The sequence below is a fragment of the Paramormyrops kingsleyae genome, chromosome 3, assembly GCF_048594095.1.
Source record: "Paramormyrops kingsleyae isolate MSU_618 chromosome 3, PKINGS_0.4, whole genome shotgun sequence".
In the NCBI taxonomy this organism is placed as follows: Eukaryota; Metazoa; Chordata; class Actinopteri; order Osteoglossiformes; family Mormyridae; genus Paramormyrops; species Paramormyrops kingsleyae.
In genome coordinates, this window is record NC_132799.1 from 37384119 (window position 1) to 37410712 (window position 26594).

Here is a 26594-nt window from a genome sequence, read left to right on the forward strand (position 1 = left end):
CGAGTCCGACTTATTGCCGGCCATGCGGACCAGGCTCTGGCACTGGTCATACAGGGACCGAACAGCCCTTAAAAGGAAGCCTGGCACCCCATACTCCCGGAGCACCCCCCACAGGACTCCCCGAGGGACATGGTCGAATGCCTTCTCCAAGTCCACAAAACCCATGTAGACTGGTTGGGCAAACTCCCACGCACCCTCCAAAACCCTGCGGAGAGTATAGAGCTGGTCCACTGTTCCACGGCCAGGGCAAAAACCACACTGCTCCTCCTGAATCCGAGGTTCGACAATCCGGCGGACCCTCCTCTCCGGAACCCCCGAATAGACCTTACCAGGGAGGCTGAGGAGTGTGATCCCCTTATAGTTCGAGCACATCCTCTGGTCCCCCTTCTTAAAGAGGGGGACCACCACCCCAGTCTGCCAGTCCAGAGGCACTGCCCCCGATGTCCACGCAATGCTGCAGATGCGTGTCAACCAGGACAGCCCCACAGCATCCAGAACCTTAAGGAACTCCGGGTGGATCTCATCCACCCCCGGGGCTCGGCCACTGAGGAGCTTTTTAACCACCTCAGCGACCTCTGCCCCAGAGATAGGGGAGTCCACACCCAAGTCCCCATACTCTGCTTCCACATTGGAAGGCGTGTCGGTGGGATTGAGGAGGTCTTCGAAGTACTCCCTCCACCGTCCCAAAAAACGTCCCGAGTTGAGGTCAGCAGCACCCCATCCCCACCATAAAGTGTCGATGTTGCACCGCTTTCCTACCCGGAGCCGCCAGATGGAGGACCAGAATCGCCTCGAAGCCGTCCGGAGGTCGTTTTCCATGGCCTCACCAAACTCCTCCCAAACCCGAGTTTGTGCCTCAGCGACCGCTCAAGCCGCATCCCGCTTGGCCTGCCGGTACCTGTCAGCTGCCTCTGGAGTCCCACATGCTAAAAAGGCCCGATAGGACTCCTCCTTCAGCTTGACGGCATCCCTCACCACTGGTATCCATCAGCGGGTTCAGGGAATAGCCGCCGCAACAGGCACCGACCACCTTACGGCTAGGGGTGCACCGATTGCAGTTTTCTGGCCGATCAACGATCACCGATCCTTAGACAACCTTACCTGCCGATCTCGATTTTTTTTTTTTTGCCGATCTTGTTTCTTTCATAACTAAAAGACAATTACTTCAATGTTTCCATTTTTATTGAGTAAATGGATATGAATACTCATATAGTCCGCTTTGTGGTTGTTTCTTAAATGCCGAATAAGGTTTGTAGTATTGAACGCTTTGTTAGTTACCCCTCCACGGCTTATTTCCGCTTGACATGAATTGCAAATTGCGAATCTTTGCTCATTCTCTTTTATGGTATAAAATTTCCAAACTGAGGACATGTTGCCTTGAACTCCCCCTCCTCCTTTTTCTTCTTCTTCCTCCTGCACGGCAGCACAGGTGTGACGTATTGGGCGGGCGGGAGGGAGGCAGCCTGCACTGCACCTCTCTCGGGAATGGGAGAAAAGGCTGATTTAAAAGCATATAACTAAGATCGGTGGATCTCATGGGAATATGGTCGATTTCTGATCCCCTCAAATTAACGTGATCGAGGCCGATAGATCGGTGCACCCCTACTTACGGCCGCAGCTCCGGTCAGCCGCCACCACAATGGAGGCACGGAACATGGCCCATTCGGACTCAATGTCCCCCGCCTCCCCCGGGACATGGGAGAAGTTCTGCCAGAGGTAGGAGTTGAAACTCCTCCTGACAGGGGATTCCGCCAAACGTTCCCAGCAGACCCTCACTTGGGCCTGCCAGGTCTGGCCGGCTTCCTCCCCCACCAGCGGAGCCAACCCACCACCAGGTAGTGATCAGTTGACAGCTCCACCCCTCTCTTCACCCGAGTGTCCAAGACATGCGGCCGCAAGTCTGATGACACGACTACAAAATCGATCATCGAACTGCGGCCTAGGGTGTCCTGGTGCCAAGTGCACATATGGACACCCTTATGCCTGAACATGGTGTTCATTATGGACAATCCGTGACGAGCACAGAAGTCCAACAACAAAGCACCGCTCGGTTTCAGATCGGGGGGGCCGATCCTCCCAATCACGCCACTCCAGGTCTCACTGTCATTGCCGACATGAGCATTGAAGTCCCCCAGCAGAACAAGAGAGTCCCCAGGAGGAGCGTTCTCCAACACCCCTTCCAAGGACTCCAAAAAGGGTGGGTAATCTGGACTGCCGCTTGGCACATAAGCGCAAACAACAGTCAGAACCCGTCTCCCCACCCGAAGGCGAAGGGAGGCTACCCTCTCATCCACTGCGGTAAACCCCGATGTACAGGCACCCAGCCAGGGGGCAATAAGTATGCCCACCCCCGCTCGGCGCCTCTCCCCGCGGGCAACTCCAGAGTGGAAGAGGGTCCAACCCCCCTCAAGGAGACTGGTTCCAGAGTCCAGGCTATGCGTCGAGGTGAGCCCGACTATGTCTAGCCGGAACTTCACAACCTTGCGCACCAGCTCAGGCTCCTTCCCCACCAGAGAGGTGACATTCCATGTCCCTAGAGGTAGCTTCTGTAGCTGAGGATCGGACCGCCAAGGTCCCCGCCTTTGGCCACTGCCCAGCTCACAACGCACCCGACCCCTATGGCCCCTCCTACAGGTGGTGAGCCCATTGGAGGGGGGACCCACGTGCCTTGTTCGGGCTGTGCCCGACCAGGTCCCATGAGTACAGGCCTGGCCACCAGGCGCTCGCCATCGAGCTCCCCCACCAGGCCTGGATATAATTATTATTATTATTATTATTTTATTTATTATTTTATTTATTATTATTATTATTTACAATACAATTGGTAGCACAGTTTAGCCTCCTGGGACTTCTTAATGTTCTGTGGAGAATTATGGAAAAGATGATGAAGATCATGGATTACACTGTCTTTCAAAAGATATCTGTCCCATTCCCTGCATGTTAAATATAATTACATAGATGTGTCAGATTCCCTGCATGTTTATGTATATCCTGATAGACTGGCATCCCGTCCAGAGTGGTCTTCTACCTCGGGATAGGCTTCCCCCCGTGGTCCTGTAATGGACAGGTGGTTAGAAAATGAGCCCCCAAAGCAACATGTACCACATCTTAGCCTAAATTTACAAATGGCTTGTGAGGCTAAAGCGTAAACCCCGAGGGCTTCTCTGCAGTGAACAAGGCCCTTTCCCTTGGGTGAGTTCCACCTCTTCTCTGTGCACGTTTGTGTGTCTTTCTGTGTGCCAGCAAACTGAGGGGAAAAATCAACAAACGGTTTGATATTTATATGCTCCTTAAAACTTGCTAGTTTAAGCAAAACAATTTTTTTCCAGGGTGGGAAACAGCTGTTCAGCACAGCGTTTCATCCCTGCAGTGCACAAATCCAAGTCATCAATAGCATTGCGGGAAACGATTTTTAGATGTCAAAATGAAGTTAAATCATCTGGTTTTTGTGCCTAGGCCTGTGTGACATAATTCTAGAATTCCTACAGTAATTTTCAGTAATGTTGGACATTGGATTTAACAGCTTACTACAATCATGTTTTTGCTCAGTCACTAAATTGCAATTGTTAGTTGTACAGAGGAATCAAAGTCTATACAAATATTAGGTCTGAATTCCAGTTGGTCTTGGGGCATTGAAAGTTCACTGGGAATTTTCAACCCGACAGGACAGCGCAACAGTAATGTCCGTATAGTTTTTTTTTTTTTTTTTGTCATTTATGTCCTATCTCGATATAACACTCATTGGAAATGACCCATGTCACACTGAGTGCATTTCAGGGCGCTTTTCCTCCGTACCAGGTCCCTTACTTTTGGTACTCGAACGATGTGCAATATTAATACCAACACCGCATGTTACGCACATGCAATTCTTACATTGCTAATCAGGCTTTTTCTTACTTTATGTTCTGTACAGATATTATAGCGCAGAGAGTTTTACTAAATCATTTTTACTTTATCATAGAAAAAAAAAACTGAATTTTTTTAGTTATTGTTCTTTTCATAGATCTATATATATATCTAATACATGTTTAAAAATCAGTTTAAAGCTTGCCTCTGCTGCTTTTGCATGAGAGCTGCATGTGTAGACAACCATAATCATTTTTGTCCTTGCTGTCTAAATCACTCCTAGACAGGTTTGTGAGAAATTTATGAATTCCTTGTTGCTTTTTATCCCAATTTTGTACAACAAAATTACATTGCTATATACATGCTGTCCTAGTATATTAGACAGAATACTTTTTACATTTCTTGTCATGCCATCTTTTTTTTATATCTGTTCTTCTGAGTAGATCAGTTATTTTTTCTTTGTCATTATCGTTGTGAGTTCATAACTTTTTGGTTTTTTGCCAGGTTTGGTGCTTTTGGTACTGGTCCTTGACCGGAAGTCAATGGAAAAGGGGAAGTACCAAAAGTACGGTATTTGGTGCGGTGGAAAAATGGCCTTAGAGATCACGAAAGGGGGAATGTGGTCATCCAAAATGAAAATGCATCTTGGTCCCAAATAGTGTTTTGTGTGATGTGAGCTGCACTGGAGGTCGCTTATGACTGTGTCTTGATCCCAGACGGGAAATACAGAGCTATTTCAGTCAACCATTTAAGCCAAAGATGCCCTAATTTTAATTTGAGGGTTTAGCAGTGTTTACAGCTGCTTTTGTGACTTAACAGCAGCTTGCTAGCTTTTATTCTTTTACATTTTCCCATTACTGATAAATGGTAAATGGTAAATGGACTGCATTTATAGAGCGCTTTTCTACTCTTACGAGTACCAAAGCGCTTTACAATTTATGCCTCACATTCACCATCCACACTCACATCCACACGCCGGTGGTGGAGGCTGCCATGCAAGGTGCCAACCTGCACACTAACTTCAGTTCTAGTTACTGTAGCTATCCACTGTACTACACTGTCCACTGTATTACTGCAGCTGACAAGTGCTAACATGTTTTTCATTAGTAATTGTATACTAAGTATCCAGTGTCATTCTTTAAATATTCTGGTTTTAATTACACATTAGTTTTTCCCGTTTGTGGTGGGTCCACTATGGAGATTACATGTGTGTGTGTGTGTGTGTGTGTGTGTGTGTGTGTGTGTGTTGCCCCACACTGGAACCTATTGGTTCTGTATATTTGTAATCAGTGCTGGGCTCCAGTTTGCAAAAATGGTGTAGAGAGATTCTCTGTTGTTTGTTACTTCTGTCTAAGGTTGCCATTTGTTTACTCAGCAGTTTAAGAATACTCACTGCAATGTCATCCCACAGATGATCATGGCGCTTAAGTCCTGTAGATAGGGCAACATGCCATTAAACATGTATATTTCTCAAGACCTCATCCTACTAGCAGTAGCAGTGGGGTGAAAGCTTGTGGCTCAGTGACTTTTCTCCTTCAGGCATATGTGTGCTCTCTTCAGACCTGTTCATTTGGAACACATTTTGTTCATTCTGCATGCTTGGGTCCATCTTCACTGGGCCAGACGGCACATTTTTTTTTCAGTTCTAAAGAGGGCCAGGCTCCATGGTAGAGGGGCACCCTGTAGGGTTTCACAGGGTGTCGCACTGAACGTCAAGGATTGCCAAACCTTCCTCTGACTGTATGGACTGATGACTGTAACCACATCCTGGTGGTGATGAGCAGAGGCCGTACCAAGGAGCAGTGTAACAGTGGGCGGGCCTTTACGAGATCATAGGTTGTAGCTTTTTTAGTTGTAGCCAATTGGCACTGTGTGTCTGATAGCTGGCAAGGTTAGAAATAGCTTAACAGCAGTTTGGGTGGATGAAATAAAACACCTTAAAAATACTAATATTGGGAACAGGATAAATTTTTGCCTTCAGAACAGCTTCGGTCCATCTTGGAATGCTGTGATGTTAGTGCTAAATTGTGTGCAGTGGGATATTGGAATATTCCTTGAAAAGAAAACCCTTCAGTTATTTCAGGAGTGATGGAGGTAGAAATGTACTCCACACTCTACATTCCAGAACTTCTTGCAGAGGTTAAGTGTTCATGAAACTACTCTTGTATCTCTTTAGCTGTGTAAATCAGGAAGGGCCAATGTTTGCACCAGGTCCCGTGGAATGACCCCATATTTCTCTGCTGTTTTGTGACCATGCAGAGCAATCATTGGATCTCAATTCCCAGATGGCTACCCATATCAACAGAGACAGAGGGCTGAAGGCAAATCCCTAAATTATGACTCATGATACTATCACATTTTCCATTTCTTTTGGGGGGCAGGTATTATGCTCTTTATACCAGTCTGAATCTTTGTGCTGTGGCCTTGGATATAAGCAGTATCCAAATGGCATCCCTGCTGAATCCTGCACCAGCTTTGTGAAGTTTACAGCATGCTGTCGGGGTATAAATATGCACTGATGCATCATGATGAATCAATTTATTAAGGTGCTGATTCAATGCATCAATCTGTAAAGTCAGAATGAGTTTGTGGGGGTAAAGTTAAAGGTACTCCTACGTCTGGGTTGTGCCCTCTCACATTCACGTGCCCCAGGCAGGCGTACAAGGTAGCAGTACTGCCACACGAGTTTCCGAGACGTAGGGGGGCAGGGGAAGGTTCAATAATATTTATAAAGGAAGCACTACTGGATGATCTTCGACCGACGATTCTTTTGGGAAGCGCATGCAAGTGCAAGTCCTTTTTTTGCAAGCTATGGTAGCAATGGTCAAAGAGGCAGCTAACTAGCTAGGTAAGACAAGTGTCATCTTAGCTTTATAGATGCACAAAATGCTGGTTAACATGTCAATGCGGGCTGATGCTCAGTGTTCAAGATATCACCCCCCCCCTCCCCCCCATCAAGTGGTTCTTCCTTCTTTCCTGCTTTCCTTTTTTCTTCCTCCTTTTTCACTCAGTAGTTGGCATTTTGACGTTTTTATACTGGCCTTTTCTCTCTGTTTTAATAGCAACAGTAAATAGTCGGCAGCCATATCACCTGCAGTTCAGACTAGGCAATCTGTCTGAAGCTGAGCCAGTTTGGGTCTGGCCAGTACTTGGATTGGAGACCAACTAGGAAAGCTGACTCACTGCTGGAAGAAGTGTTGCGGTGACCAACTGGTCACCCTGTCTTTTGTTCTATGTGGATGCCAATGCCCCAGTGCAGTGAAAGGGACACTGTTCTGTAGAAATGGTGCCTTCCTTTGGATGTGACATGAAACCAATGTCCTCACACACTGAGGTCATAAAAGATCTCTGGGTAACTTTTGAAAGAATATCGGTCGTACCCCGATGTCCTGGCTAAAATTGCCCACTGTGGCCCTTTCAAATCTGTCGTCCTATTTTCCCCCTTGCTTGCCCAGCATTGCCCACCATTAGACCTTCCAGGTGCGTGCTACACAGTTCGTGGTGGTTGAAGTGGCTCCCCATTGTATCTGTAAAGCGCTTTTTTTTGTTTTGAAAATTGCTATAAACAGTCAAACCTTGGATTGTGAGTAACTTGGTTTGCGAGTGTTTTGCAAGACGAGCAAATTTTTTTAAATGAATTTTAACTTGATAAATGAGCAAGGTCTTTCAATACGATTATTAAGTATACGCTTTGTCTGCCGAGCGTCACATGATCACAACTAAGCTGATGGTTCTTCTCTTTCTCTCTCTCCCGCTGCGGGATTGTGGGTAATCGTCTCCCATGCTTGGTCTCAGTCCGTGTGCCTCACTCGTATAGTCAAAATATAGTAGAAAAGCACCACCTGAATAAGGGTGTAGCAGTGTGAGCGATGCATCTGTTTAAAGACAATGTAATGTCCACATTTCTGCAAAATCGAAAAGGAGGCAAAAGCGGCTGTCATTGGATAGGTTCTATGTTATAGTCGCACAAAAAGCAAAAGATTCCAGTGAGCCAACAGAGCAGTGATTCCGTTAGATATAGTGAAAGTCATCCTCCTCTCCTCCCTCTTGTCTCCCCCACACCATCCACGATTCTTTTCAAAGGTAAAGTGCAGGTTCATATGTTTTATGTATTTTTACTTTATATTTTGTATTAATCATTTTTATATGAATATTTTTGGGTTGTGGAACGAATCATTTGAGTTTCCATTATTTCTAATGGGAAAATTCGCTTTGATATACGAGTGTTTTGGATTGCGAGCACGTTTCCGGAACGAATTATGCTCACAATCCGTGGTTTTACTGTATATGCTTCCTTTATTCATAATGTTCTGAGATTGTCCTTCATTTGGATTGCATCAGGAGTATGTAATTAACTTGCCAAGGTAATATTTGTGAAATGATTTCCTGAAGTTAATTTATTGTATCAACATTGATACATTGAATTCTGATAGAAATTTCAAGATTTCTGATACATTGAATTGTTCACTGAATAATCTGAATTGAATCAAATTGCCTTGTGGCCAACGATTTACATCCCACAGCATGCAGTTTTTGTAGAGGAGCTGATTTAGTTCTGTGGTATTTGGTATGTTTTTTAGGCCCAACTTCTGTGGTGTTAACAACTATCCTTGTTGACTATTTTTTTTAGACCACGTTTCCTCTTTCCTGATGCAATTTACAGGTGTTTGGCAGATGTCTTGATTTTCCGTTGAAATATTAAAGCATGTTGTAGTTTTTGTGACCAATGCACCTGCAATTCAGGCACCGGCTCATTGTCCTTCTTGGGACAAAGTTACTGCAAAGTCAATGTGCTGCTTCGGTTTTGTTTAGTTCACATATCTTAGGTCAGTAAAGCTTCACTTTAAATTTTAATGTTAAGTTGATGTGTATCAGGTTATAAAAAGGAGGCTGTTCCTGTAGCTGAAGTGCCCCCCCCCTCCCCCTGTTGCTTAGCAAAATCTTCCAGCATGGAGATAAGGGCAAAAGGTTGATGGATTGGGTGATTCAATAAGATGGGCTGCTTAGCTTATCTGGTGTGATTATGGTGGCATTGAGGGTTCATGTTCCTAAGCTTCCCAAATTATTCTCAAACTTACTTGCTGTACATATCTGTAAAATACTGGGGTTCTGTATGCCGACACATTTTTAATGGTGCTTAAAGGTGACTAGGAGTGCAGTATACCTAGCATACATGACATTTTACAACCATTCACTCAAACACCTAGAAAATCTGTTAGCATGGTTAACGTGAAGTCAGCTTGCTGTCGTGCCCCATAGCTGGTTGACTTCTTGTACAAAATTTAACACAAGTGCGACTTGTCCAAATATGTAGATGAGTTTCTGTCAGCATTGCATTGGACGGCAGAGTATAAAAGAGGTTCAGTCATTGGCTGAGGTCCTTCCGTTGCTTCTGCAGCAGCCTCTTGTCTCGAATGTTTTATGCAGTAAACTAGCACAACGGCTCTATTGTTGGCTTAGACACCAACCCCAAAGCAAATGGGACTTTATTACGGAGGAACTGAAATAGGTCTCGTCAAATGTAATTGAACATAATATATACTTAGAAGCTGGATCCCTCTGCAGAATTTTAGTGTAGAGCTGTTGTTGCCTGGAGAGTAACTGCTACCTGTGCCCTATGAGCTCATATTCCTGGATGTTAGGATGGACAAACAGAGCTTGAAACTGATCTTGTCCGTCTCAACTAGAGATGCACCGATCCAATATTCAGATCGGTATTGGAACCGATCCAGACCTGTTAGATAGATCGGGTATCGGCTGTATATGACTGATCCACATCCGATACTTTCCACTAAAAAGAACTGCTATTTCTTGATTAATTGATTTGTACAATCAATTCCACGATGGCTCTTTCCCATTTTAGATTAGTTTTTGTGGCTGAATACTAACGCTGCCTCAGTCTTTTTGCCACTCAGTGGGTGTGAGTGCAGGGACTTCGCCTGCTGTGATGTCATGCGCATACCCTTTGCCGTATGAGGAGCACATCAGATATGGGGGCGACAATCTGAAAGTTTTTTTACACTTTTAACAACAACTAGTAGCACAGCAATTTTCAGTCTTTGTAGAAACAGTTTTGAGAGGTGGAAGCAGCATTTAGTGGAAAATCTCACTGAACGAAGTGCACTCAATTGCGTGAGACAAAGTGCGTAATATTTAAAAAGCAATGGATGATTTGGGAGTCGCTAGCCTGGGCTGTTTTGCACCCTTGCTGCAGCTTTTAAGGGGCTGCTATCACAACAAAGTGCAAATGATGCTGTTGCCAGTGGGAGAAAAATTGTGGGTCGTTTTAAGCATTCGGCACTTGCGTATCCTCGCTTTTTCAGATTGAACTGCAGATGCCTCGAACACACTTAAAACAAGACATACAAAGTGGAACAGTGCATTATGTATGCTACCAATAGCCTAATTAAAGCTCTTTTGGAATACATTTGTTGTTTTGTATTTACTAGCTTTAAAAACATTAATTATATATAAAGTATAAATATATACATTTATTATATTTAATATATTAAGTAAAAAGAACTCTTGTATTGGAATCTCCAGATGTATATTAGAATCGGATCGAAACTGAAATATGGATCAGCCCATCCCTAATTTCAATTGTACAATTTATGCTCATATTTTTTTAAGTATAATTTAGCCTCAATGGACTTTTTAAAATGGGTTTTAATTTTTGTATCTAGCAGGTACATTTATCAAAAGCTGTGCACATTCGAGAAAGGGCTTCGCTCAGGGGCGCAACAGCAAAATTGCTCTTCTGATCAGGGGATTTGAACTGATGACCTTCCAATTGTATGTGAAAGTCCTAACCTGCTGAGCCAAGCCGCCCTTTGACAGTCTTCCTCAGCTGACTTTGCTCAAAGCTTTACATGTTATTAGAAGGTAATTTTAACTTTTCTTTTTCAGGAGTCACTGTAGGTTCTGAGGATGATGTCTGATGCCAGTGATATGTTGGCAGCAGCCTTGGAGCAGATGGATGGGATCATTGCAGGTAACACTAAGACATCCAGAGAGCTGGATTGCTATGGGGGCACCCTCGGGTGACCGAGTCAGCACTCATTAAGACACACGGTGCAGAAATGCCTGCATTTCAGCAAAAAGTCTGTCTCCTCTTCCCATTCCCTAATGTGGGAAAGGGGGTTAAGATTAGTTTCCTGACAGATATTTTTATCTGACTCTCTCTAATCATGCATGTAAAAGTATTTAAATAAACTTTGAGGGCGTGCTCTGTTATTGATGTGCAAAACAATGTGGAGAAGGATCCTCCCTTCATTTTTCAGTTAATTATAGAGCTGACATTTTCATTGGAAATGTGGCGCCGGGTCACATGACATCCTGTGGCTTGAGTTACGCACGTAACTGCGGCCGTTATGCTGTGGGGTGACTGGTGCTGCGTCCCCTAGTGATACCTCAAACAAAACATCTGTTTGTGAATCCTGGATCTTAATCCCCTCTGAACTAGAGGTCAACCGATATGGGTTTTTTAATAGCCGATGCCGATATTTAGGACTCAGGGTCAGCCGATGGCAGATATATGCTGCCGATATTTTTTGGCCGAAAATTGGACGTTTTCCCCTCTATTTCCATGATAAAATATCACACTAATAAAAACAAATGATACACAAAATTTCTCAACTTAGCATTTATTGAATACTGACTTGTGTAAATATAAATATAAACTTAACAAAAACACAATACAACTTGTAAACAACTTAAACTTATAAACAATAAAAATAGCAGCATCAGAATCTCTTTTAGTGCACAATATAGCAGCAAACTCCTTCTTCAGCTCCCAAGCTCACCAGTCTGCTGCAGATATTGCACCTGGCTTTTCCTGGTGTTGGCTTGGTGAAATGCTGCCATACAGGATTAGATTTTTGTTCATCCATCAGACAGCAATTACTGAAACAGAAGAAAAAATCTTCAATTCATTCTACAATTCCAGTATTCCATGCACATTAAAACAATTACACTCTAATACTCCAATTTTGAAAGAAAAAAACAATATTAACTAAGTGCATCATGGTATGTGTACAAGGCCCAAAACCTTTCACTAACATGTTTATGTTATTAGCAGACAGACAGTTTACAAGCCAAATTCACAATCAGAATCTAGCGATCGCGGAAAATAAAATACGACTTTGTCGTATTACACAGCCTTGTATGCAAGGACAACATAAGCCCCTAGTGATTGTGACATTGTCGACAGATAAGCCCGTATAAAGGATAGACATGTTTAATGAGGAAATTAACTGCTCAAAGTTGTGCACTTTTTATCTAGACGTCTGACAAATTGTTCGAATCTCCGCTCTCAAATGAAAAAAAGAGTGAAACTCTCCGACACAAGAAAAAAAAAACAACTGATAACATCGGGCTGATATGGTAATAATTAAAATGTTAACAATTAAAATGATTTTTAACAATAAAAAAAACCATCTGTGAGCCCACCAATAAGCGCACAAAACTAACTCTGTCAGAATCAATGATCCTTAACGTTACCTGTAAGCTACAGTTGGTTGAAGGCTCATTATCATTGCCCCAGTTCCCGACAGCGTAATTCACGTTCTCTTTCAAAAGCGCTCGCGTTTTCTTTTAAAGCAACATTTCATAGCAAACCAGTTAAATAAATAGGTCTTTTAAAGATCAGAATTTATGCCTTACCGTTTTCTCCCAGGACTCTTCCAAAACTTCTGGCTGGGGTCCTGTACAAGGCAGCATAGGTCACGTATTCCACTGCAACAATAACACTGGGCTGCCCGCAGACGTGCCTGTCTGTAAATCGGCGTAGTGCACTCGGATATCGGCCGATGCCGATACATTAAAAAATGCTAAATATCAGTCCAATATATCGGCCAGCCGATATATCGGTCGACCTCTACTCTGAACTATACAGATCAGTTGCCATTAAACTAATTATTCAACAATCCAGAAGTGTTTTTGGGTCCATAGGAGTCTGGTCTGAGCCAGATTTCTGGACTTGGCAACATGAGATGAAACCTTTTTGCTGTCCTTTGATTGCTGCTCTGCCTCCTGTTTGATTCCCTCTCCGTGTTGTTGCTGTTTTTCTTCCTCTGTGTCTTCGAGCTTCAATAAACGAACATCCCCAACTACTAAAATAGTGATGCAATGCAGGTAAAGGCTCCTTTGCCTTGATGAATGTCCTTTGAATGAAATGCTCAAGATCATCTTTGTAAATACTTGCTGAGGATTTGAGTGCTTGTTTCCACAAGTCCTCTGCTTCATCAATTTTGTACTTCTGCTTTCTATTCAGTTGGATTTCAAGTAAAGGTATGACTTGCTTTTAGCTCTGAGCTAAACTGAGCTAACAGTTGAGTGAGAAGGGTCATAAGAGGTCTTTAGCTTAAGCACAAATGGGTTAACCCTACAAACGTTTGTTCGGTGCTAGAGTTTTTAGTGAAAGAAATTGTTTTTCCTAGGCTCCAAGGCGCTGGATTACACCAATGGCATCTTCGACTGCCAATCGCCAACGTCTCCTTACATGGGCAGCTTGCGTGCGCTACACCTGGCAGAGGACCTGCGGGCATCGCTGGAGATCATGGGCACCGAGGAGCGAGAGAGCCTGCGCTGTCAAATCCCCAACTCCACCTCTGAGTACCTGATGGAGTGGCTGCAGGGACCCCTGGTAAGCTCCGGCCTATGCTAACAGTGTCCGTAACCATTAGCATGCTAACGCTATACCAGATAAGGCACTTCAGCGTTAACCATCGCATGCTAGCTATGTGTGCCAGGATACCTTTTCAGTTGTTCCTGCTTCTTTGTTTACTGTTGTGAACTATAAAATATCTGCAGTGTAAATATAGTGTCAAACTATTTTATCTAGTGCACGTCACTTGCTGCAGCAGTTTTGGTTTGTTTATAAACTTATAGATTGTATTAGTCTTAGTTCGCTCTAGCTAAAATACTGCTGTAATCATAACTTCTTCTGTTCTAAATGAGTGGTGCTGAAGGGAAAATGCTGCTTTTACATACTGATTTGAGTAATGTCTATTAATCGCAGCAGAATATTTGAACTGAATGAAGGTGAAGATGAAAGAAGGGCTATTTTGATTGAACTGGTCTTAGCTTTATGGATTTATGTCCTTATGTCCTCCTGCCTTGCAGGATAGCAAGTGATCCTTTTTATTTCACCTTCTGAGTTGTTTGAGCTGGTTTATGTACCAGTGATTAATAATAAGTGATGATTTTCCTAAAAGTGGTGATACTTAAATGGAAGACCTCAGTGATTCTCGATTGTGTGGATTAGTACTGTGCGGTATAAACGATATACGATATAAATTTGCCCAACGGGAGAGATTTTGATTATACCGCCGTACCGCAGAATTTCCCCTCCTCGCTCGCAAAAATTACGTAATCAAGTCATGTCAAATAATAAATAATTTATTTATATGATTTATATAAAAATTATTTATATGATTATTGCTGCACCTGGCAGCAGAGTCCTGCATGGGTCTGATTTTGACAAACCGCCAAAATTAAAATAGCCAAAATTAAAGACAAAAGTTTATTGACACAACAAACGACAAGGCATAGCCAAATGTAAATGTTGCTTAATAACAGCCTAATAATAAGCAAAACAAACAGTAATAGCCTACCTCCAAACTCAATGTTTGATATTGCCATGCCCACAAATAGCCTTACCAGCTTACAATCAAATGTGTTGTTAAAACTATTATATAAAATGTACATTAGGCTACCCTGCACAGTATTGGGTTTTATAGGCTACCTACGTGCACTGTCCATTACCCGATTGGAATTCCTACGCGAAGGCGAAGGCGAAGACTAGTGTTTGGTGCGGTGCTCTGTGTAGTTAAAAAAAAAAAAAACGATATCGTCCACAGTTGATGGCCTCAGCTGACTCCTTCGCTCCTGGATGACATTTCCGGCGCATGAGAAATCTTGGTCACTTGCGGTGCTGGATGCCGGGGTGGCGAGAGTAGATCTCCAAATATGAGCAATATGGGGAAACAAACGCTCATGCTCTCTCCACCAAGACAAGACGTCAAAAGAGTTGTTTTCGTTATCTGAGATCTCCGAAATTCTCCCACACTTGATTTTAGTGGAGTTATTGGCCACAACTTTAAACTCTACACTTGCTAGTTTTCTTTTCAACTCCTCAGCATCCATTTCGAACAGCTGCAGGAGATCGCATGCTCTTTTTGAAAATGAAAGTGGGAGAGATTTCCGGGAATGCATGCATAAACTGATATGGATTTTACGTTTTATCATCTTGAATGCCGGGATTTTTTATGTGTCACTAAAATATAGCCCTATGGTATTTTTTGTTGGCACATGATGTTTTGAAAACCGCAATTTAGACCCGTGCTCTCCTGAGTCCGACCCGACCCGAACCCGTATCCGACACAGTAGAATATTTTTCATCAAAATTTGCGGGTCACCCGTCGGGTACCCGAACCCTTGCAGGTTCTGTGTCTTGTTTTCTGCTTACCTACAGTTTACAAAACAAACCTGTGTTTTTAATATAAGATAAACCCAGGGAAGTTACTTGAAATCTTTTCATATTTTTTCTATAATTGCAAATTTGCACAATAAATATTCTACGTTCACGACTACTTTGAAATGTGTTAACAGTTTATTATACAACTTCCTGCTGCAATTCCTTTGCTATGGACTTATGTTACCCTTTCAAAAACAGTTATATTGAAATTTACAGATCAAATCATATACCCCAATATATACCGTCTACCTTCTATGGTTCAAATTATACCGCAATATGAATTTTATGCTATATTGCACAGCCCTAATGTGGATTTTGCTTTTGTTTTAAAGGGGCAGTTCACCCCAAAACTGAAAAAAAGATGTTTTAGAGGGGATTTAGTGCTATCTCTCCATCTAGGTTGTTGTTCTGGGATTTGCCTAGTTTTGTAGATATCTGCTACAGTAATGTCAGGCTTTCCTCTAATATAATGAGATTGAGTGGCGTTCTTTCTGTAGTGATTAAAGCACCAAAAAAATACATTAGAACAATTCAACGACAACATCTCTTGCCAGAAATCATGGCCTAGTTGCTCATATCACTGTGCAGAAGATACCCTTGGAGTGCTTGTGCTTGTATCTTCTGTGCGGTGTATGGAATTCAGTAGAAGAAAATAGTTTGCAAAGACCGGGTCATGATTTCTGGGTAGAGACATTGCTGTTAGATACATTTGAAAAATTAATTCTTCTGGCACTTCTTCACTCCCATTATATTCGAGAGAAACCCAGCGAATATTTTTAAAACTAAGCAACTCCCAGCAGAACAACCTAGATGGATAGATAGCACTGAAGCTCCTCTAAAATGCATCTTTTTCAGTTTTGGTGAACTGCCCCTTTAAGGCTGGTAAGCTTTGTCCCCGTTTCACGGCAGCTAGGCTGCACCCGGTGAACCATCCCTGGTATGTGTCCTAAACGCAGTAGCCTGTCCCTGGAAGCAGCAAGCAGCGCCGTAAGGGGGCCCCTCCGTGTCGTCTGGGTTACATCAGACCTGGTGATGTAACCGTGCTCATCTGAAAGCTTTAAATGTAGTGGAACAAAGTGGTCCTGGAGTCAGGCGTCAGGATAGGGCTGAATGCAGTGCTGTGTGTGTTTGGAAGGAGAGCCCGTAAATATTTTTTTTAAAAAAAAGAAAAAAAAGCACTCTGTCCTCCACTTTATTATAGGCCTGATTTTCAATCGTCTGCTTCGCTGTCTGCCTCTTTCTCTCTCACTGTGGTTGAGGATGGATTGATGTCTACCAAAGAGAAGGCTGTAGAACATATTTGCAGCTTTAGAGCTGATGTGGTCTGCAGGGACCTTCCCAAATTGGCCCCTTTTGAGCCCCTTTCCGTATCAGTTTTCCCCCCAAACACCTAACGGGCTTGGCGGTTTTACCTCATTCACATAGAAATAAAACCAATCTTGGGGTTTCCGTCACATGGCTGCCTCTAGGGGCCCTTAAAGCGAAACATGCATGACGGAGTGTTTGAGGTGGCCAGATGTGGGATGAAAACATTTTTCTCTAAATTCAAGCCATTCTCGTTGTATTGATTCAATGTGGGTAAATTTAATACTGGTGAAATCATCAGGAAATGTTAAAAAGATCATAATTTCCTGCCAGAAACTGTATACCTGAACTTTTTCGAAACGCCTCTAAATATGTAACTGCCAAATATGCAGCCAGTTAGGATGCAGTTGAATGCAGTGTGTCACCCCAGACCCTATGGCCCAGTTTGGCTTAGCAGGAATGATGTTCCTTGTTTTTCAGTGCATGTTTACCTCCCTGTCTCCAAGTACTTGGTAAACACATCAGTTTGACCTTAGCAGGACCCTCTGAATGGTTTTGGAGACAGGAATATGTATTCTGTGACTGTTTAATTTTGTATTAGCATTTCTGTGTGTGTGTGTGTGTGTTTGTGTGTGTGTGTGTGTGTGTGTGTGTGTGTGTGTGTGTGTGTGTGTGTGTGTGTGTGTGTGTGTGTGTGTGTGTGTGTGTGTCCTTTAACTGTAACACTTATAATTGTAGTTGCTTTGCTGTGGTGTGCAAGTGGGTGCTGGTCTTGCCCTGCAGCTCCCGGCCTGTACATTCATATCCGGCTCTGCTATGCAGCTGTGTCACACTGTCATGGTCTCCCCCATCCTCATGGGTTTCCCCCGGGACTCGGTTTTCCTCCTGCAACACCGGCATCGCAGAGGGACTGATAAACAAACATGCCCAGCGATTGCCTGCCATGAGCCCTGTGCTTCCTGTGATTTGCTGTTTGTTACTGTAATGCTATATTAGACTGATGGATGAAGGGAATAGATAGGAAGCTACTGCTGTTTTGAACACACAACACTCATTCGTGTGTGATTTGGTTCACAGCTACCAATGTTGAAATGTGAATGGGTTTATGAAATCTCTTTTTATGGCACAATCCCTCAATGATGTTCTTTCAACTTGCCATCTTCAATGAGTTTAAGATACTAGGTCTGTAATACGGATGATCTTTTCTCATGGATATGGAACTAACAATCATATATGGGTTTTTTGCACACCTCTTCTACAGAGTCCAAAGCATGGAAATCAGAAGGGGTTGGAGATCTGATTCTAAACTGGGTAGTTTATCACCTTAGTCATGTGTCATATTTCAGGCACATTTAAAGACTGGCTCAATTGCTAATTTGTACTGTGTTTTTATAAAAACAAAGGCTAAAAGACATAAATATGTCAAATTAAAATAGTCTGTCATTCTTATTTCCTTATTTAGACAAACGGACACATTTCTCTCGGGGGTGATGTCTACCAGGAGAGACTTGGACGATTGGAGAGTGACAAAGAGTCGCTGATCTTGCAGGTAAGCTGCAAAATGCTGCCTTTCCATCCCTAAGTTAAGAGTCTGATGTCATGTGGTGTGAAGCATCTTGAGATTAGCAAATGCAGATGAAGAGCTGAGCATACAGTTGTGATATGCATGTGTGGCTCTGCAGGTGAGTGTGTTGACAGACCAGGTGGAAGCGCAGGGAGAAAAGATCCGGGACTTGGACCTGTGCCTTGAGGAACACCGGGAAAAGCTGAATGCAACAGAGGAAATGCTGCAACAGGTGACCCTCCTACTCAGTCATTTTTGATCATGTCTGCCTCAGTAAACCTGGTTAGCTTTAAGTGGGCCAATTAGCTTAAGTTAATTAATAAAATGCTCTTCCTTGTTGTACTCTAGTCAGAGTCTGAAATGATAATCTATTTGTATTATTTCAACCATGTTGCTTTCGACACATGCTCTGTCCTTGTGCTAATTGTGGGCATTATAATAGTTTATCAACCAAATTTCTTTCATTAAACATTATAAATTGTCTGATGCATTACTCCAGTCTAACAGGCAAGTATATGTTAAGCAAGATGTACGGTTCAATTCAGTGGGAATATGTGAAACTCTATATTACTAAAATAGTACTTTGCTGAAACTGTTTCAGTGTTTTCCCACTTCAGATGAACCTGATGACTGGACCAGTTACTTGTAATGTAACTAGCATTTCTTCAGTTACTGTGGATGAAACTAACCATAAGCAACTTTCCATTCTGGTTTTTGTTCAATTCCAGGTCTGCTTGCTGGTGGCAAAATGGGTTAAATACAAAACTAACAAAAGAGTAATTGTCCATGTGATAATCATGTGTTGTTAGACCTGGGTATTATGCTGTGGCTTTTGTTACCTTCAGGAGCTGTTGAGCAGAACCTCTCTGGAGACGCAGAAGTTGGCCCTGATGGCCGAGGTCTCCAACCTGAACATGAAGCTCACCACTATGGGGAAGGACCCGCTGGAATTTGATGATGGGTTCAGGGACAGTGAGGTAAGGGCTGGTGGTCATACCTTCCAAACTTCCAAAGGTGTGTCATACTTTCTCACCATAGAGTCAATCTTGAGTGAGAGCCTGAGCATTTGATGAACATAATGGCCTGAAGTATGTGCAGGTTTACAGTTGATATCACTGACCTTACTTGGGTGGAAGACTAAATGCTCCTAAACCATCCACCCATCTTGCTTAACTGCTTACTTATCACTGTAACAAGGGGCACTCTGTTTGAGGTGCCTGTCCTTTGCACGGAAATCAGTGACACTCCTAAAACCAGGGACATGTTTGACTCCAGTCAAGCTGAACTGCATGTTTTTGGGCTGCAGGAGGATATTGCTGGACCTGCAGGATCTACTGGTGTTAAAAATTGACTTTCCTTTTATAGTCCACTCAAGTGCTTGGTTCGGATGTGGGTCACCAGAACCAGTCATATGAACCATTTTAGCTAAAGTTTTATGGCAAAAGCTATTTTTTAAAACTATCCTAACGGTCAGGAATGTATAAGTGTCAAAGCTGCTCTTTTTCATTGCTGTGCCTTGGGCAGATATCTGGTGAAGGGCAAATATCAAATTTTCCAGGGAGAGCTCAAAAATGTTGTATAGATGACTTGTTTCTTGAGAGTGGGTGGCTGTACCCAAGAGGGGGCATTTTCCAAAAATTGTTGTAGCAGTGCTAAGCATTGATTAGTCCATTGCACGCTTAAAGTGCTCCTGAAAGGCTTGACTTTTTTAACCTTGATCAGAGACATCTTTCTTCCTCTGTGCCTCAGTTTCCTGTGTGTTTTCTGTTTTTTTTTCTACATTGACTTACAGCTGTGTAGGAATGAAATCACTGGTTGTTTGGAGCTGGCTTTGCTTCAACTGGAACCAGGAGTGATGAACGCGTGCTTCCATGTGCTAAGTGCTGTGTGTTAGCTCGCGATTAATTCAATAATAGTTTGGCCCCTAGGTTTGTAAGTAACTCTCTCTGGTCATGTTCCTGAAGTGGATTTCTGTCTCCCCAGGGATTGATCCAGGAAATCAGTGAGCTGAGGTACAGAGTGAAAGAAATTGAGGACGAACGACTGCAATATGAGAAAAAACTGAAATCCACCAAGGTCAGGTTTTCCCTGTGCTCAGTGGATTTGCGTTACTGTGTGCTTATGTGCAGTCATGCGCCATGAGTGATTGTTCTTAAACTGCGCACTGCTATGTCACTCTTCTCTCTTTCTTGAGATTTCTTTACAAATATGACAATTAAAATAGGGAACTGGGACTTAAACCAATCTAATTCTTGAAGGTATTTTTTCATAGCTCTTAATTTCTTTTCTGCACTTGTTTGTTCTTCCTATCGCTGTCATTATTAATTTTACCTTTCCGTTTCTCCCTTTGCTAACTGCTCTGCTGCTAGTCTCTAATGGCTAAACTCTCTAGCCTGAAAATCAAAGTTGGGCAGATACAATATGAGAAACAGAGGAAGGACCTCAAAATCCAAGCCCTGAAGGTGTGGTTGTCGCTGGCCTCTCGTGTTCCTGACCTGCCCGTGTGTGTTGACTTCCTGCATGATCCGGTTTTATTACCGTGAAATTGCACGGGAGCGGGCCAGTGTGACTGCAGCTGGGATGGTTGAAGTTCCAGTTCTGCTAGGAATTGGCCCAAGCAGTGCTCTCTGGATTTCTATCTGAACCAAGGAACATTTCCAGAAAGTCTCCAAACTGGACATGGCATGAGATGGCACTGGTTACTGTCAAAGTTCTGTCAAAGCAAGATTAAGCTCTCAAAAGGTGCATTTTAAACACTTTCAGTCAGGTAAAGATGAGTAGGGTCATTGATTTTAAATGGCTTTGAACTGGAAGTTGAAGCCCAATTTGAAGAGCTTGTGGTGATAGATATGTAGGGATCCCTGAAGGGATCATTGTCCTCGGTGGATGACAGATTACTCTACTCTTTGATGGAGCCCCTAGAGAGGCAGACTAAAGCCTGCAGTTGAGGGCTTCTTTAGGTGCACATTTGAGGCGACTCAAGTGCAGTTGGTACCTTTGCATGCTTTTCGCCCGCTATCAGAAGTGATTGGTTGCTGCCGGGGGCTTCTGGGTGGGCACAGAACTCTAATGCTGTCCTGTGTCGGACAGGATGACTTGGGAACACTGAAGAGGCAGCTGGAAAACCGAGACGTAGAGCTGGAGAGACTGCAGGGCGAGGCGCACTTCCAATCGACGGAAAGCAGGGAAGGAGCGGAGAAAGGTGAGAGCGTGCTCCGATACACGCCGGCGCAATTCCCGGCTCTACACAACAAGCATGTGAAATTCTCTCCAAAAATGTGCACCTACCCATACATGCACAAGCCCAAAGTACTTTGATCTCATTGGCAGATGTGAAGTAGTAAACGGCGGCATATAAGCCCTTTATACTGCTTTACTGGATATTAATTCTAAAAAAAATTAACGGAATTTTAAATGTCAATCTGGATGAAGGCTTCCTAATGAATCAACCTGTATCTCAAATAATGGTTTTGGTTTTCATTACGCTTGTTGTTATAACTTGTTTTCTTTGTGCAAACAGTTTGAGACATGGCAGAATGAACAGATCAGGGTTTCCTAATCCTGTTCCTGAGGACCCCATGTAAATCTTGAGTTCTCCTTAACTCCGTAATAAGGCTTAGGGAGCCACTGGTGGAGGTGTCACATCTAGCAAAAGCTGCAAGGCCCATCCATTGTGTTTAGAGCTAGATTTGTGCAAAAAAAAATGTCTGTCCATTGAGCAGACAACGGAGGTACAGCCTGAATAGGATGCCAGTCTACCACAGAACATGTATGCACACTATGGGAAATTTAAGCCTGGAACATACCAAGCGGATTTTTGGGCTGTCCGGCTGTCAATGAAAGGTGGTGATTGCTTATCGTGCCAGTGTGTGCGGCCGGCCGGACCAAGTCTGTCCCCGTCAGGGCTGTTTTGGCAGATTTTTAGCATATTGAATTGGTATCGAAGTTCTGATTGGACTGTACGTCAGTCATCACCTCTAGTCATGCTGGTATGTGCCGGAGCAAATTTTGACAATGGCGATCGCTTGTCGGCCACGGTGCTAGTGTTTTGCCATCGACTTGTGTCTACCTAGCTTGAGGGACACCATTCCGTTTAATCGTGAGCCTTTATACTGGGAGAACCTGCACACCTCTAGGGGTGGCAGTGTGAGGCAGGCGTTCATCACTGTGCTACCCTAGTCAAGTGTTTAATGTTTGGCTTATCTAGTCTCTCCAGCCCAATCCAGAACATGTTTTTATTCAATAGGAATAACATTTCACACATGTAACAACACTGCTGCTGGAAAAATGCAACTGAAGCTGGGAAATGCAAAAATTGCAAAGGGAGGTATCGAGGGGGCCATTGAGAATTCAGTCAACAGCTTAATTAGGACTGCAGCCAAAAGACCAGGATACCTATGGGGTCCTTAGGGTCAGTGTTAAGAAACTCTAAGTTGTGTTTGTATCTGTACAGATCTGTAGATTTTGTTAAATGAGCATTTTGCACAAAGCGAATCATTTTAACCAATCTGTGTCTTGCTCAGTCTCCCCCACAGATGAGTCTTATAAAAAGAAGCTGAAAGAAAAACGTAAGGGAGAGGGAGCAGGGTGGGGGTGGGGGTCTTTCGGTTATCTCTCCATGTCTCTGTCTGCTGTCTTCATAGTTTGCATGTACAGGCAAAGCCTGACCTGCTGGTGTGCTGTTCGCAGCTTATGGGCGAGGTCACCCACCTCTGTGTTCTGAGGAACATTTGAACCGTTTCAGAGACCCTTACGTACCACTGCCAACTGCGTCTGAATCAGTCGGTCGCTTCGTGAAAAACAGGCAGGATGTTTGCTATTTGTAGCAAAATAGTGGCTTTATCGTTAAGTGTTGGCTTGTGTGTGTGGGAGGGGGGTATTCCAGCACTGGATAACATCTGGAGGCACTGGAATGTTATTTTTACACATTTCGCCGAGCGATAGGACCAAGGGATGGTCAGGGGTGTGGCGTAGCCGGGCAGCTACAGGGTTGTGGATTCAAACCTTGTGTCTGACCGACGTATTTTCTCCCCAAATCTACAGGCATGTGCTTCTGCTGTTTTGTTGTACCTAAAAATTGCAGGTTCTTGAGAGAAGGTTTGATATTGTGTGTGTTTCTAGTCTAGGTGGTAATGAAATTTTTTTTTGCATGATGCAGCCCTTTGCCCTGTATTGTGGATATCCGCATGTGTGGGAGGGCTTCCTTTACTGGGGGAAATGCATCATAAGTAAATAAAGAAACTTCCATCCACATGTCTGACTTGCGTTTGTAAGTCAGGAAGTGCCTCTAGGATACAGAAAATACCTTAGGATGTAAAGACAGGCATTTGTGTATGATGTACACATTCTGGAATCCCGCATGTATCTCTGTTAGTGTTAGAGGAGAGTGGCTAGTGATCCTTCCAGCATGATTTTAAATAATGAAGGAAAGCTCACTCTAGGTAGGATGAATTTAAATAGACTGGGTCAATCCTCCAGGAATTCGGGGAGTAGCGTCTGTCACTGTGTACGCGCTCCGTGGATATGCTCCTCAGCCACACTTAGCTGCCTCTGTCCTTCCTGCTCTTGTGGCTGCCCCCCCCACCCCCACCCCAATCTGTCCAGTCCCACCCTTGTGCCCTACCCTGCCCCCTACTGGCACGCGCAGCTAACACGTTTCCTTCGCGGCGCCACCATCACATGCTGTCACCAGGCTCTGCCGTAAACTCCTCTAGGCATGTGCTCTGTGTTAAACACTATCCGCCCCATCCAAAGATCTGGGCTTGTCCCGTATCATTGTTTGTCTGGACCTGTGTGTCCCACGTCTCGAGATTCTGAGCTAGATCCCGGCTCCTTTTACGCTTAATATTAAATTTACTTTAATCCCTCCCCCTCAGACTTCGAAGTACAGAAAATGAAGAAGGCTGTGGAGTCACTGATGGCGGCGAACGAGGAGAAGGTTGGTTGATTTCTGTACCCTGACGCCGTTTCTGTGCCGACGGTGTTGCCTAGGTTACGTCATCTCCCAGGTAACGTTCTGATTTTACTCCCGCTGTTCTACGCCTGTCCCTAGGATCGCAAGATCGAGGAGCTACGACAGTCGCTAAATCGCTATAAGAAGGTCCAAGACATGGTGATGTCTGTACAGGGAAAAAAAGGTGTGGGGAAAAAACCAACACCAGGGGGCGTTAGTCACTATAAACTTTCTAATTAAAGTAAAGGGAATTCCATTTACTTTAGTAGGAATTCCCTTTAATAGTTTTTCCCAGTCTCCTGACATGTGATAAATCACTTTTAGACAAGCTGAAAGATGGGGACAGTGATGAGACCTACAGTGACGCCTCTGCATCTCTGATGGCTTCTGTGGCTGCTGAGCTGGAGAAGCCGTCCTCCCCAATTTTTGAGGACATGATCAGAAAAAGCCCAGATGAGGTATCTCCTCCAGCATCCAAATGGTTCCACAAGCTGAGTGTCTGGTGCTCAAATCTTAAGGATGGCTTCTTAATGTGGCTGAAGACCATGATAGCTCTACTAGTTTATTGATTACATTTTTTTTTTCCTCACTCAAAGCAGCTTTTTAGTCAAGCAAATTAGCACACAGTTCATATTTATGGCTGCTTGCTAAGTACCGCACAGTTATGTAAGGGCGCTTTTCCACCGCACAAAGTACGGTACTTTCGGTACGGTACTTTCGGTACTTTCGCTTTTCCATTGACTTCCGGTCGAGCACCAGTACCGAAATCTCGAGTACCAAAAGTGCCAAACCAGTTGGGGTACTCCTTTGGTACTTCGGTACTTTGGGGTGGGACTTGCAGACGTATTTGCTGTCGATTGGTTATGCAAATAGCATGTCGCTGAAACACAAAATACAACCGCCATCTTTTGAAACACACAGCGAACAGAGCGATCACAGCGAGAAACAAAATAAAAAGCAGTAGAAACAAAAATATAAAAAAGTAAAATGGAAGGATGGACAAACGAGGAAACGCAGGCTTTAATCGCCATATGGTCGGATGAACCGATCCAGTGGGATTTGGATGGCACGACTCGAAATAAAAGTTTTTGCCGTTGCTGGCAATTCAGTTTCCCTATATGTTTCCCCTGTCGCGCGCTGATTTGTACAATTTAGCTGTTGTTTTCATGTCTTTTTACGAAGCTCTTGAGGTAAACAGGCCATATATTAATTTTAAAACATCACATCCCTTTTCTATGTTTTTTGTTTTTACAGATAATAAATGAAATTACTTAATTCTGTGGATAGAGATATTTCTTGATGAAAACGGTATAGTAGGCCTATTGCTTATAAGACTATATTATGCGTGACGATCTACTGTATTCATATGTAATAATGTACCTGAGTGATTTTCAGACATTTCACATACCTCTTTGCTTTAATATTAGGGGAAACATTATTTCCTGATAGACAGGAGAAACATAGGGAAACTGAATTGCCCGGAACACCGTAATACCAAGCCGCTTGGAAGAAATGGGGCACACGCGAAACACCGAACAATGCCGCTTGAAAATCAAAAAACAAAATTAAATAATTTGTTTGCTTTCAAAAGACTGAATTAGCAGTAAGTTAATTCTTACTGCTTTGATCAGCTTAGCCAAAGTAAGTGTACCTACGTAAATGTAATTGATGGCAGCATGATTAGGATTTTACTAAATCTTATACTGTGATAGAAGCTGTCAGAACAATAAACCGCATTTTCCAGCCTCAACTGTTAGTTTTAATTTTGGGCTGTCAGTCAGGGGCGGTCACTGATGATGTCATTTGGCACCGGTACCATTTTTTACGCCAGTGGAAAACCGACATGAAAGAAGTACCAAACTTTCGGCACTTCATGGAAGTACCTAAAGTACCAAAAGTACGGTACCTGGTGCGGTGGAAAAACGCCCTAAAAGGTTCTGCTGACCGGAACTTATCAAAAAGTGAGGTACACATTGTGTCTCGTGGTAGGAAGAGTCAGACTGAGCTAATAACAGGTCAGTGCCTCACCTGCTAGGATGTTTCTTAATGTCATGAAAGTAAATAACTTCTGGCATTTTCTTGGCAAATTTGGAGATGTTGATGGCCCTGAAATGAACCCTCTCTCTCTCTCTCTCTCTCTACCCCTACCCTACTCTTTCTCCACTTTCTCTCCTTATTGTTCTATATGAAGCGAGCACCATGCCCCGACCTCCTCCATGGATCTCCAACCGTGTACAAGGCCTCCTCTGAGACGAACGTAGACAAGGTCCCTGGAGTCGACAGGTGAGCTTTACTGTAACCCATTTGTATGTTCTTGTGTCCTGTTCTGTCAGGAACTCTCTGTTCACCTCTGCCATCTTCAGATTTGTCACCTCCCAGTGTCAGCAATCTATCGCATAATAGTATGAATATAATACATAATACCATGATGTTTTCTCTTGGATAATTTC

The 26594-nt window shown here is 43.4% G+C and overlaps 1 protein-coding gene and 1 long non-coding RNA gene across 10 annotated transcripts in view; one reads left to right on the forward strand and one right to left on the reverse strand.

Moving 5' to 3' along the window:
* ppfibp1b (PPFIA binding protein 1b) overlaps positions 1-26594 on the forward strand; it is a 43036-nt gene that overhangs the window by 6142 nt on the left and 10300 nt on the right. For 3 of the 9 annotated variants that reach the window (XM_023801976.2, XM_023801979.2, XM_023801977.2), the window contains exons 2-14: positions 10753-10837; positions 13284-13489; positions 18090-18176; positions 18310-18423; positions 19037-19168; positions 20175-20267; positions 20561-20653; positions 21282-21393; positions 22715-22759; positions 24068-24129; positions 24244-24328; positions 24469-24602; positions 26336-26427. In XM_023801976.2, coding sequence (XP_023657744.1) covers positions 10774-10837; positions 13284-13489; positions 18090-18176; positions 18310-18423; positions 19037-19168; positions 20175-20267; positions 20561-20653; positions 21282-21393; positions 22715-22759; positions 24068-24129; positions 24244-24328; positions 24469-24602; positions 26336-26427 — 1319 coding nt within the window. In that variant the 5' untranslated portion in view covers positions 10753-10773. The remainder of the gene's footprint in view (positions 1-10752; positions 10838-13283; positions 13490-18089; positions 18177-18309; positions 18424-19036; positions 19169-20174; positions 20268-20560; positions 20654-21281; positions 21394-22714; positions 22760-24067; positions 24130-24243; positions 24329-24468; positions 24603-26335; positions 26428-26594) is intronic. The other 6 variants (XM_023801980.2, XM_023801983.2, XM_023801981.2 and 3 more) reach the window with 3 other exon arrangements.
* LOC111838727 (uncharacterized) lies at positions 11474-12922 on the reverse strand. Its single transcript, XR_002836944.2, has 2 exons — positions 12508-12922; positions 11474-11748 (listed from the first exon to the last, which is right to left on the reverse strand). It is a non-coding gene; the product is annotated as an uncharacterized lncRNA (long non-coding RNA).